We start from the raw sequence: 14,243 nt of genomic DNA, 5'->3' as shown, positions 1-14,243 counted from the left end.
CCCCGTCCACCCTCAACCGCCAACCCCTCAGCCCCATGACCCCTAACCCCTAACCTCTCACTGCCAGCAACACCCCCAACCCCCGAAGCCCAGAGGGTCGACCATAAATCCATCGTCATGCCAAGAGCTCTGGAGTTATGGAACCTCGGGCTCCCCCTCCTTTTCCAGTCCAACTTCTCTTCTTGCTTTCCGCTTTCTGACTGGCTGTCAGTCATCTCAGAGCTCTGGTAGGAGGGGCATGTGTCACGTCCATATATCCAGAGACCAATGGGATGGTGGTGGTGAAGGGGGTTGCTGTGGGCTGCTACATGTCAGGACCAGAGTTACCTTTACGAACTTTTGCCCAAACTCCAGCTCCCAAGCCACAAACTCTATGAGAGGTTGCCAGGATTAGTGAGTAGCAGAGGAGCGGCGGTTTGATCTCGGGTGTGGATGGACAATGTGAGGCCAACGCATTCTTAAATCCTCACAGGACGAAGGGTTTTTAAAAGCTCTCTGCTTTCTATCAAGCAGAAATTCACGGGTGTTACAGCCATTTTTTCAACAAAAACCCCTGACAGCATCTCCCTGAGCACATCCAGGGTTTCACACAATGTTCTCCTAATATCAGCAGAAAAACACACACCTGTGGGTTTTTCTGGCTTCTGCTTAACCGAAGTTTCAAGAGTCCCAAAATTATGGACTTGCAGTAGTGTGTAACCTGAAAATAAAGGCCTCCACTTGTTTCCATTCCTCCTCCTTCACCCAAAAATAGATCTCAGCAGAATCGTCAACCACTGAGCTTTTTCGCTGGTGGAGAAGTGGCCACATAAGTGGAGCATTGTGGGTCTGGATGTCCTCAGGAAATGAAGTGGTTCCTCTGGGTGTGTGGATATTTGCATGTGGTGCACGGGATGAGAGTTTTTAAGTGTTCAGAAACATTGTGTGTGTGTGAGAGTGCAATGTAAGCTGGTTAAGTTTGATTAAACCTGTTGTGTCTCCAGCAAAGTAAATTACTCATTTTAACAGGACAACAAATCTTTAAACATGATGAATTTCTACAAAGTGGAATACATGCTGGAATTGATAGCTGAAAGATAATAATTTTGCTGTGTAGATGGATTATTAAAGGAGATTTCACATTTGGAAGTTCATTTAATTTGTCTGAAACTACTAAACTAGCTAATACAAAGTTTATTTTTAAGGTTTAGGAATCACACAGGAAACTTTGTGATTTCCTGATCCATCAAAAGTCCGAAGAATGGAAGATAAATCCTCTTCCTGATCACTTTTACTGGCATCTGAGGAAGTTCCTCTTCCTTGAGAAACTAACACACACAGACACAGCCTGAAAAAACACACACAGTGCTTTTATAGGTTTTGTCTCCTGTTGACAGATACATAATAACTGTCGGCTGTAATGGATGGCACTGTCACTCACAGTGTGTGTGAAAGCATGAAAGAGGGAGAATCTTCTGGTGGGAAAAAGACAAGAATTTGCTGACTCATTTTTAGTAATACACACACGCGTGCGAGCGCCCACACACACACACACACTTGGTGTCTAGTGATCATTTTAGCATTTATCTCATCGTGTGCATGATTCGTTGTGATGATTGAATTGAATTGAATTGTCTCCTCAGCACATCAACAACGACCACATCCACGGTGAGAAGAAGGAGTTTGTGTGTCGCTGGGTGGAGTGTTCCCGGGAGCAGAAGCCCTTCAAGGCTCAGTACATGCTGGTGGTCCACATGAGGCGTCACACTGGGGAGAAGCCGCATAAATGCACAGTAAGCTCGTATCCCTGTAAACTTACTGATAGCAACTAGCTGGTTAACTGACTGAGCACAGGATCATCTGACTCACTGTCTGACTGACTGGTTTCTGTATTTAAAGGCGCACTCCAGCAATTTAGTTTTGCTTTTCCATGAAGTTGGAAGACCTAAAGTCCACAGGAAAGTAAAGTGCTACTTGCTACGTGATTCCTTTAAAAATAGGCAGCTAGGGAGGGACTTGTCGCGGTAGCCAATACGCTGTGTGAGTGGTACTCCCATACAGTGGTCCTATTAGCTGACTCCGCCAAACTCGAAAGTCCCTGGAAACAGCACAGCCAGACCGGCACCAAACACATCAACCGAGACCAATTGGTGCAGTTTGACAACAGGGAATACAGTATCAAGGTGGTTTTCTTGCTTGGTTTGGCTCTTGGCACCCTGGGGCTGAGTCAGCTAATGTTAGGTGCACGACTAGTTGAGTTATCTAGCAAACGGCAGCTAACACTACAGTTAGAGTTACTTTAGCAAGTCTATCAGGAAACTCGGTAAAACACTGCTGTAGTCAATTTTATAATTAGTAATTAGTTAAATAGGAGCAGAATATGACCGGGGATGTGATCTTTCATTTCATCTCAACTTTAAGAGAGAAAGTTAAAAAACAACACCGGGTCCTACATTTCCCATAAAACACCACAGCAGCAGACGCAGACGCAGGCTTTTTGTTCTAAATTTAAAGTCTTAGACCCTGAGCTTAAATATAACATATTAATTATATAACTTTAACAACTGTCTGATTGTTATTTTTAATAATATCCTCCAAAAAATTCACAAGCAATAGGATTTTAATTGATGTATTAATCTGCATTTTATAAGTGCTGAATCACTAAAGTCCCGGGGTATGTAGGAAGATTTGACTGACTGGTTAACTGGTTAACCAACTACTGGAACTTGAACTTGGATGTTACTCAGCTACATTAGCAGCTGTACAGTCTCTACCGTACAACCCTTCCCTCTGCATCACAGAAAAAAATAATTATTTAAATAAAATGTTCATGTGATGTTCTTTGTGCTGAGCACCAGTGATATTTTCCATGTTGATAAATCATGGGGGTTTTATTGAAGCCTTCATTTGCTGTGGGAAGATCAAATTGAGGGCCTGTTTGCTCGGCTTCAAAGCCTGCTCACAGGCTCTTGTGAATGCATTAAAACAGATGACTTGTGAAAGAGAGAGTTAAGAAAGCTGATTGACAGCGTGGGTGTGTAATTAAAATCTGCAGACAAGCAGGGGACCCTGGGTCCTTATTAAGACCACGCTGTATACTCCCGGCACAAATCCCACGTGCATCTTCTCATAACACCCTAACTCCGCTTCAGTTCTTGTGTTTTAAGGGAGAATCTTCTGACTTCTATATCCCATTCCTGAGCTAGTCTAATTTGATTCTCTTTTCATTTCAAAGCCAATTACCTTCACAATGACTGCTCAGAAGGAATACCAAATTATAGCTTGTACAGTACAAGTGAATACAAAGGCTAAACACAGACTTCTCTTTGTCTCAACAAAGCACACCAGACAAAGAGCTCTACCACACCTCACACTTAGTTTAGATATTTCACATAATAGCCCTTTTTACCAAAGTGTAGCACTGCTTTGCTTTTGTGTGGCACGCCACAGTAGGTGGGCACGAGTCCAAGAGTAGATTACATTTGAAAACTGAAACACGAAGCTTTTTTTTTTTGTTGCCCAGCTCTTCTCTCTACCCAGCTGCCGACAAAACAACACAGCACTCAGTCAGTCAGTCTCACCGTCCATCTGTCTTTCTCTGTCTCTCTGCAGTTTGAGGGCTGCGCAAAAGCTTATTCTCGCCTGGAGAACCTCAAGACCCACCTCAGGTCCCACACCGGGGAGAAGCCGTATGTGTGTGAACATGAAGGCTGCAACAAGGCCTTCTCCAACGCCTCAGACCGGGCCAAGCACCAGAACCGCACACACTCTAATGAGGTATGATCGACTGACTCACTCAGATTTTATGCATTTGAGCCACAATCGGCACTCTGAAATGTAGTCAGTACAACGGGCCTCAGACAGGTCATGCTAGTTTTTTGAGAATGAGGCTACATAACGCTCCAAAGTTAGGCTAAATGTTGGCGATGCAAAAACTGGCATGGCTATTCTCAAAGGGATGCCTTGGCCTCTGACCTCAAGATATCTAAATGAAAATGGGTTCTATGGGTACCCACAAGTCTCCCCATCTACAAATATGACCACTTTATGCAAAAACAATGCAGTTTTGGACAAAAACCATGCAGTATTTTGTATGCAGTATGTTATTTTTGCCTAGGGTACTTGGATATTTGTGCATACTGGGGTCCATAAACAGGATTAAAAATGCATAAATTGGGTTTGAATGAAAAAGAGACTCTTGTGAATTCAATGAGGCCAATTGTATCAATGTTCCCAAGGATCCTGGAAAAAGCTGGGAATTTAGATACTAGTTTTCCAGGAAATTGATTGAAATGACCAAATATCCAGGAAATAATCTATGTTGTCCTGGAAATGTTTGTATTTAAGCTCCTCTCTCAGATCGCCTACGTTCTCAGAGCAGATATGTATGTTGTACCACACAAAAAAATGCAATTGAATTTCAGTTGGACTTTCAACCCTTCTTGGCAGAAACCATATGTGTGTAAGATCCCGGGCTGTACCAAGCGCTACACAGACCCCAGCTCTCTCAGGAAGCACGTTAAGACTGTCCACGGACCCGAAGCCCACGTCACCAAGAAACAACGAAGTGACGTACCACCCAGACTGCAGCCACCCAAAGGCAACGGGGAGAATGAGGCGAATTCCAAGCTCAGTGCAAGAGGCGTGGACGGCAAGATTGAGGCCAACAGCACCTCTAGAGGAGTGGAGGACTGCCTGCAAGTCAAATCTATCAAGACCGAGAACTCTATGGTAGGTCCTGATCACATAAATTCAAGAGGTCATTCTGCACAAATCTTTTATGTAGTTCATAAAAGATTTACTCACAGGAAATCTTTGTTTCTTTAAAGTCCAACCCTTATATCGTACCCCTATTTAACAATTTATGCCAAAACATTTACAAAAACTCAATTTCTTTTCATTTTGTCTTGCTGTAAAACAAAATCAATCTTTCATTAGTTGGCTAGTTAGCAACAACAAGGCTAGCTACCGGAGCTCACTGATTACTGTACTTTGTATGTACAAAAACAAAACTTAATCAGTGATTTAGGTAAAACTGGATCATATTTTATCGAAAGAATATGCTTTGCTTCAACCCCACTAACTGCTAATGTAGCTGCTTTTAGCTAACTGCAAATGTAGCTGCCATTAGTGTGCACCCAAACAGGGCTTAACAGCCTGCCAGCGAACACAAACTCCAAGACAGCAAATGGCACTCTGATTTCCGTTTCATGTGGACTAAAAATGGAGTTTGATTAACTGCATCTTGAATGAAATACCACTTTAAGCACTTCAGTGCCATCTGTTAATATATAAGGATATTAACGTGATGGCTTTGTATATTTAGGAAACTGCACACACTTGTTTTCTTACTGTTTTCCACTCTTTTACTAACACTGCTCTGAGGTTAAATCTTTACTGCTGGTACTGCCTGCATCCTTCCTAACTCACCTCTCTGGTTGTTGCTTGAACTTGCTTCTCTCAAGTTAACCTTCCTAATGGACAGACTTCACTGAGGTGAGCGCTCAAACTGTCTCTGTGTCGTCTTGCAACTCAGCATGGGAGATGTGCAAATGCGTCCTTATATTTCATTCTACATCATTGTATTCTCGCATGATGTAAAATGTCCTTTTTGCATGATTATCCATTTTCACAAATTTAGGACATTTGTATATGGGATGCACACATATACATGTATAGAGAAACTCATAAACTCTACCATTTAACTGAATTTTTCTCTTCACAAGATCACTGGCAGTAGCCCCTGCTGTCGGCTGATGATAAAAGTCATTGTCACATTAATATTCAAAGGCTAGGGCTATTTTAGAATGTGTGCTGAACAAATAGTGCCAGCATCAAGCTGTGATCAAGACTTTAGTTCATTTTCAGCCAGTTTAAATTACTGTCGCCGCTGTTTTAGATGGTTGTTCACAGAACACATCTATTATCTACTTGTTTTCTTGTTGTAAATAAATCAAAGTCATCTATAATTAATGAGATTATGGAACTACAGGCCTACATTAGTTATTACAAAACACCAATACAATCAGAATTTTTTAACTGTGGTAATTTTTTAATATTGAAGAATACATAATGTAGTTCTCTGAACTTAGCATGAGACTATTGCTTTTATTATTTTATTTTATTTATTTCTATTTTGAAGTTTTCACTTATTCTTTCTATCATTGTTGTCAGTTTGGCAGAATATTTATTTATTCGTAAAAAATTGAATAGTGTACAGCTATCATTTATAATGAAGCTTTTATAGTTTGATTCATTTCACAAGTGCTTCCTTGCTGTCCTCCTTCAGACATATCAGTCCAGTCCTGGTGGCCACTCATCATGTAGCAGCGAGCCATCGCCTCTCAGCAGCACCAACAACAACGACAGTGGGGTAGAGATGGCCATGCACAGCGGGGGCAGCTTCGGGGACCTCAGTGCACACGATGAGTGCCCCATGGTTGACTCCACTGTTTCTGCTGGCGGACAGCAGGCTGGGATGGGGCTTCAGATGAGGAAAGCTGTGGGTCATGGTTGCGCAGTTACCATCAAGCTGGAGAACATCAAGAAGGAAAGGCTGAAGACAGTGAGGGACTCCTGCCCATGGGTCAACTCTGCACCACAGCCACTGCAGGGCCAACGCAACAACATGAAGCTGCCTCCCATACCTGCAGTCGGTAAGTGGTTGAGGAAATCTGAGTCCAATAGCCAAAACTATTATATACAATAATGCTCATTCTATAACTGTTAAGAACTGTAAATTATTTGGTGACATTATTTAATAATTCCCCTTTCGTCTGCCAGGTTCCTTGCTGGAGAACTCCAACGTGATAAGTAACTTAAGCGGTTCGTACCCTGGCCAGCGCATGGGTGACCTGTCTTCATGTGAAGTAACACTGCTAAACCAGCTGAATGAACGCCGTGACAGCACTACCAGCACCCTCAGCTCAGCTTACACCATGAGTCGGCGCTCCTCCGGCATTTCACCCTGCTATTCCAGCCGCCGTTCCAGTGAGGCGTCTCAGTTTGGAGGTAACAGGCACAACAATATCAGTTCTGCCGATTCCTATGACCCAATCTCCACTGATCTGTCTCGCCGCTCCAGCGAGGCCAGCCAGTGTGGAGGTGGTGGTGTCAGTGGAGGAGGCGGAGGAGGTCTCCCAAGCCTCCTTAGTCTGACACCAGCTCAGCATTATCGACTTAAAGCAAAGTATGCTGCTGCCATTGGTGGAGCTCCACCTACTCCTCTCCCGAATATGGATCGAATGAGCCTGAGGACCCGCATGGCGCTCTACAGTGACTCTCAGGAAGGTTCATCACACCTATTCCACCAACCACCCTCTGGAAGTGTGCCTCGGCGATGCAGTGATATTGGATATGGCTCACAGAGCATGATGCCCCATGAGGTACCCAACAGCCTTCCACGCCGTGCCAGTGACCCAGTGCGTCGTCCCACACTGGACCCTCTCTCCTTTCCAAGGGTTCAGCGCTATAACAGCATGAACAGCATGAATCCCATGAATGGTCCAGCTGACCGCCACCAGGCACTGGCCATGCAGGGATACACTCGCTCTGACGGCAGTCTGCAACGCTACCCATTCGCCCCCAGACCACCTAGCATTTCAGAGAATGTAGCCATGGAAAACATGGCAGTAGATGGGATGATGATTGAGCAGACTGGGGAGGATGATATGGTGCTTCCAGATGATGTGGTGCAGTACCTCAGGTCCCAGAATTCTGGCCCCTCAGGTCACAACTCGGGGCAAGTAGATTACCATTCCAACAGTCAGACTCAGGGCTACCAAACAGGCATGCCCCCACCAGCATCATTTTATGCACAGAGGAGAATGGCCATGGTGGATGCCACAATGACTCAGTCTGGTCAGGACATGCAATCCTGTCAGATGGTTCCCAGTGGCTCCCAGCAGCCCTTCTCAGCACCATTGGAAAACATGAACAAGAACAACATGCCGGTGCAGTGGAACGAGGTGAGCTCAGGAACTGTGGACACCACAACCAAGCTCTCCAAACCACAGCAGCATCCTCTCAGAGGGAACCTAGCTGTTGCTCAGCAGAGGCACAATTTTGGTTCCTTCCAGGGACAAGGTCAAGGCCTGGGCAGCAACCAGCAGGTAGTGCCTATGAGTCAGAATATGTCTATGCAGGGCTATGTGAACCACAACAGCCAGAGGCTGATGAACATTTCCCACCAGCAGCATCAGCAACAGAGGCAATGCAACAATGTGAACTTTAGTGAACAAATGAGTCCTCAGCAAGGGTTTGGCCAAGAGGCAATCCCAAATTCTATATCTGGGAGCACTAGCATGAGGCCTACTCGAAACAGTATGGCAGATCCAGAACTGCAAAGTTACAGAGCAAGGACACAGATTGATGGGTATTCTCATGTGAACCAAGTGGATCCGCAGCAAAATTACAGTGTTCTTTCACAGCAGCAGCAGCATAATATCCATAATGGAGGCAGAGGAATGTTACAACCCAGGCCTCCCACAGAACCCAAGTCCACTGCCAGACAACATACAGGGTCTGGCATGGTGCAACCGAGCCGAATACCCAAGTTATCTGATTTGAGCCCCAGTCGTGGTACTGACACCTCAGAGGCGAGCCCAAAGAGGCCCAGTGGGTCAGCAGCCCACACCAGCAACTCTGAAAATCCAAACACTGCTGTGTTCTACACAGGTCAGATTCATATGTTTGAGCCAACTTCTGTCACCTTTGATGCCCCCATGTCCCCCTGTGCCAACCAGGCTCCTGCCAGCAACACCACTGCGCCAGTAAACATGGCCTCACCAGGAGTCAACCTGGTCTCCAGCAGTACGGTGGATTCTTCCACTGGTGGATCTGGTGGCACGGAGCATGCCCAGATCGACTTTGACACCATGCTAGATGACGGGGACCACTCCAGCCTAATGTCGGGCACCCTAAGTCCTGGCCTTCTTCAGAGCCTCTCCCAGAATTCCTCACGTCTCACCACCCCCCGCAACTCTGTCACCCTTGCGTCTGTTCCGGCAGGGATTGGCAACATGGCCATCGGTGACATGAACTCTATGCTCACAGCCTTGGCTGAAGAAAGCAAGTTCCTCAACATGATGAGCTGAGAGCAAACAAACACCTTATCATCCATCCAGTCTTAACCATTTCTACATCAGGACAACACAAGAGAGCACTGATTGAACAATGCAAAACTGGCTATTTCATACATTTCATACATGAGTTTTCCTCATTGTCCATAGTAATGTGCTTATTTTGTAATATTTGCTTCAGATTATAATATGTTACATTAAAAAAATTATAGTAAGTATAACTAGGGTCAAGGACAATTTTCTATCATTATTTGTTAAAAAGCCATACATTTTACCAACAAATATATGATAGCCCAGGGTATATAAATGCATCTACAACCAATTGCCATTCAGTATTTGCTTGTGTAATAGCCCTTTACAAATTGGTGCACTGAAAACAGTTCCCATAGTACCTTGCTGAGGACATCATCTGAGAACGACATGAAAACAGAGTTACAAGGAAATGGACAAGATATGTAGATAACAGATCATATTTTCTCATGAAGACTTTATATGTATAGATTATACTGTATGGTACTTGCTTTAAGTTATGCTATAGACTTTTGATGTTTAAACTGGGGCTGTCAAAGGTAACAGTAACATGTGAACACCCACTATTAATTCAAAAAGGTAATAATGATTACATTTTTAAACTCTATCACATTGTTCATACATGTATAAATTGGTACATGCCTATTATTACAAAAACACTAACTGCTATTGCAGTTTTTACAATATATGCACATACACATGCATATATGCTATTGTAGCAGCCTGTCTTGTGCACAACCTGTTTTGTGCTGCTTTCAATGACGCCTAGATTTTGCAACGAAGGTTATTTGTAAATCTGAGCAAATTTCTTGAAATAGAGAATGCAATTAACACCATTCAACAAGAAGTTTGTGACTAATTGTAATTCACAAAATGAAGAATTTGGCAGCCCTAGTTTAAACACGTGGTTGATCAACATTATGATCCACAGATATTAAGTGCTTTTTGATCATAGTCTGAGCTCCTGGGGATGGCACTGTAAAATCAGATTTCCTTCTCTGCCCTCTGCATCAGAAGCGTTAACTCTCCATGGTCCCATCTCACAAGGGTAAATGATTGAAAAGGACAAGGATATGCCTCCGTGTTAAGTCTATCAGGGCACATGAACCCCTGTGTCTGATGAGGAGCATTCTCTGAAAGAATATACAAGTACCTCTGTGTGTTCTCAGTAGAGATCCAATCCTAATTAACACATTCATACCACCCCCCCACCCCAGCGCTGCACCCCATACTTCCCCTGGGCTCTGGATGAACTGCAGAGAGTCCAGGAAGGGACACAGACTTTGATAATGAAATCCTGTTTCGGACAGGATTGCTGAACTAGCCCTGCAAATTCCTCAGTTTTATTATGTTTGCTGAATTTCTAAGTAGCCTTTAAAATGTTTGTGTATGCTACCATTCACTTTTACTATGCTCAGTGTGTGTGGGTTTGTGTGAGTGTGTGTATATAGCTTTTGTACATTTCAAATAAACTATCTCCTTTTTTTCTGTTTAAATCCATGTGTTGTGTCGTCTTTGATATAACATGATCTGCGATCCCTGGTGGACACATGAAAGTAGTGCTTATACGCTACAAGTGAGATCGTATCTGGCACATTCTCAGACTGCCTTTGAGCACAGCTCTGAGGGCAAACACCAGTATACTCACTGTAACTCCAGCAGCCGTATGTATGAAGGGATGCACACATAAAGAGAATTCTGAGCACCACATATTAATTAACACAACGTTGATTTGAAAAGATGGTGTGTGTATATACTGTAAAAGTTGAATTACTAGCCCAGGCTTTTATTTGCTTCAGTCACCGAACTCAACCTGCCTTTATTTGGGACAGGCCTTTAATTCCTTTTGCACAAAACTCTTGCTGGAGATACTATCAAATTGTTTATTTAAATGATTGAATTTAACCGATATAACGAAGTGTAGCATGTCCATATTGACAAAATTGTGAATATTTATATTTGTGCAGGCGATCTAAGCAGCTTAGAACTCGCTCTAGTAGGGGACTCAGTTGGTTTTAATAAGTTTTATATAGCCAGGCTAGTAAAGGAGACCTGCTTCTAATCGGGACAGGGTTTCTAATTGAAGTTTTACAGCTGTCCAACGAGTCAAATCTTTTTTGTCAGTTCCAAAACACTGAGCAATACTTGTACTTTATATGTTGTTTGTTTTTTTAAATTGTAATCACATCTTGCAAATTATATTGGTTTATAATTGGTATATTAGCAATAATATTCATTATTAACATTGTGATGACAAGGACCTTGGAGCAATGCTTTTGGAGCTCTGTCTGTGTTTTTATTCACTATCTAAAGATCTCTATCTCGATTATCTAGAGTGCTGTTTCAGTTAAAATCCCACACGGCATTCAAACTATATATTTGGAAAGTGAGATTTTAATGCCAGTGTTCCTTAAATGAAGCATCTTATTTTCTTATCCATGCTTTGGCTTTGTTCCCAGGTCCTCAGAAATTTATTTGCAGAGATCTGAGGATGCGAATCAGAGAGACTTCGGTCTGCTGTAAATACCTTTTCCTTTTGCAGAGCTATGTCTTGGTTCACATTTTTAACAAAGATAACGTAACATAGATATAACACCATAATTGTATGCACATTCCTTTCTTTTTAGGTTGATCTGTTATAACCTCAGTGCATACAGAATCCTTCAATAATAGAGGAGCAACATTCATTCTGCTTTGAAGCCCTGTCTCTCCTCTGCATACATTTGTGTATATTCCTTACTACTCTGCTTACGCAAAGATAATGTGTTACTTTCAGTCGCTGTGCTGTTTACCCATGATTCTTTGCTCTACATATCAGAGCAAAAGGAGAAGAAACTCCACTCTGAAAACCCAGGTGAAAAAGGATACTCCATACGCACAAAATGCATACAGAGCAGTTTCTAAAGTTAGATGGCATGTTGTCCAAAACTAACAGTGGCAGGCCGGCCCTGAAGAAAATGGGTCTGAGAGCAACATAAAGCAGGAAAGAAGAGAGAGGAGACAAGGTGGTGCAAGAAAAAGGAGAGGAAAATCAGGAGAAGGAGAGCTACTGAGTTGGAACAGAGTGAATCTAGTAAGAGGTGGGAAGTGGGAGAGAGAGTAAAGAACAGAGAAAGGGCTATAAGGAAAGATGCAGAGTGTTAAAAGACGGAGAACAAATCACTTTTAATTTGACAGCAAATTCAGCTGGGGACTGGTTAGAAGTAGAGCCCAGTGATTGCTTTTGCCACTGGAATTCCTTATTCTCTTAGAGAGAGGATGGAGAAAAATAGCCCCGGGGTAAGGAGTCCCACCAGAGAGGAGAACAAGAGGTTAGTGAGGCAGAAATGGATGATTACACAAAGCACACAGATGAGGAGAGATGGCGTGCTCTGAAGCTCACAGCTTCAGACATACAGTGTAACCATACGTGAAAAAGTGAAAGAAATCAACCTGTTTCCTTGACAATGCTTAAAATAACTGTAGACCTTAAAGTTGAGAGTGAGTGAGATTTTATCTGTTTGAGACGCCTGATTTTAAAGCTGCATGAAGCTTTTTGGAAGTGGTGTAACAAGCTAAAAATTCCATGTTCTGGCCTTATAAAGTTTGCCTGTTAATACAGCAATAGAGACGGAGCAACAGTCGTTTTGAATCAATATTCAATATTCACTCTCCTTTTAGCTCTGTTTTTGGTCTCCACCAGCTCCTGAGAAAAATATCTAGCTCTTATTGTTGCTAAATTCAGTCTATTTGCTAACTTTGTCTATATTTGTCTGCCTTTTGCTCGCAGGTACAGTGGGTTATTTAGGTTCACTCAGATTTTAATGATAACTCTGGTACTGTGCAGAGAGGTACTGTTGTTTATCATAAATCTGATTACTTCATAGCTGCGTTCTTTCTGCCACTGCCCTCCATCTTGAAGTAAATGCAAAGGGACGTTCGTCTCCAATACCAAAAATTAGCAGCTTCCCAGCTGAACTAGACCTCTGTGGGGAGCAAAGACGACAGGTAAATAAGAAATAATTACATTTTTATGACCCCTGAATCAATTTTTCTCTTTTTCTTTTTTAAGTTAACAAGAAGGGAACTATATCGGAATTTCATTCTATAACCTTACATTGTAAATAATAACATAATCCTGAATCCTTGAATTTCATAATTTGTTCATATAAAAATATTGATTAGTGCAGCTTTAAAGATTGAATGTCAGTAGTAAAACCCTTCACTCTGTCAATGTCAATTCCCATTTAAAGCTGCACAATAATGTAAGTCTCATTATTATCAAAGATCTCAGAGATGTGGTGAGGAATCCCCTTCCTCTCGGCTCAGCTTTCCGTGTTGGCCAACATCTCACTGCGAGGCTCTGAAGTGCCGCTGCCCGTTAAGACGAAGGCATTCGGAAGAAGTCAGCTATTGGTTGGTGACATTCGTACCCCACACCGTGCCCGCTACCAGACAAAACAACACGCGTCAGAGGACCAGAGGGTCAAGTGGATGACAGACTGCTATCCTCAGCTGACCCACAATGGAACAAATGAAATCCGCAAAGATCGAAAATAGATTCACTTACAGTGAAGTGCTCATAGATTGAAAATGCAAGCAGCAGGAAAAGGTTATTGTTGGGAAACTTTGAGATTTCTCGCTTTTACAGTGCTTCAAGAAAGTAAAGTTCTTAAAAAAAGCAGTAGTATTACTGAGATGGATCCTTGCTTTGATTATCTAACTTTTGTGTCTCTCATTAGCCATGCTAGTGTTGTCCCTCTAACTAAAGAGGGGAGAAATAATCACAAAAGATATGAGATGTGTGTCTCTTGCGCGAGCTTTACTCGAAGAGCTGTATGAAATGCTAACAAAAATACAAACAATTTACCATCACTACAGGAAAGATCAGAAATACGAAATGCTCATGAAGTGTAACAAAAAATACAACAGTTTTACACACTACAGAAAGATAACAAGAAAACAAAAAATGAGGAAACGGGACCTGCACACACCACACACACACACCCGGTAAACTAATCTGCCGTACACACACATACACAGCAGAACGCGGTTTGGGCGGATAAAAAGTAACAGAAACACTATGTATATATTCTTAACATGTCAACAAGTTACTACAGACAAAACGACTCAGTTTCACATACACAACATACCTAAAGAGGGGAGAAATAATCA

The 14,243-nt window shown here is 42.6% G+C and overlaps 1 protein-coding gene across 1 annotated transcript in view; it reads left to right on the top strand.

The window, feature by feature from the left end:
• The window catches only part of gli2a (GLI family zinc finger 2a), an 83,496-nt gene extending 72,956 nt beyond the window's left edge, over positions 1 to 10,540 (top strand). Inside the window, exons 10-14 of the mRNA XM_035677247.1 lie at positions 1,623 to 1,772; positions 3,592 to 3,756; positions 4,429 to 4,710; positions 6,269 to 6,635; positions 6,763 to 10,540. Of these exons, the coding sequence (XP_035533140.1) occupies positions 1,623 to 1,772; positions 3,592 to 3,756; positions 4,429 to 4,710; positions 6,269 to 6,635; positions 6,763 to 9,074 (3,276 nt within the window). The 3' untranslated portion in view covers positions 9,075 to 10,540. The remainder of the gene's footprint in view (positions 1 to 1,622; positions 1,773 to 3,591; positions 3,757 to 4,428; positions 4,711 to 6,268; positions 6,636 to 6,762) is intronic.
• Positions 10,541 to 14,243: the final 3,703 nt, after the last annotated feature.

Source organism: Morone saxatilis, unplaced genomic scaffold (genome assembly GCF_004916995.1).
Source record: "Morone saxatilis isolate NCDOM2014 unplaced genomic scaffold, NCSU_SB_2.0 Contig5, whole genome shotgun sequence".
Classification (NCBI taxonomy): domain Eukaryota; kingdom Metazoa; phylum Chordata; class Actinopteri; family Moronidae; genus Morone; species Morone saxatilis.
The sequence above is the reverse complement of the archived record's forward strand: the minus strand, read 5'-3'. Positions and strand labels throughout refer to the sequence as shown.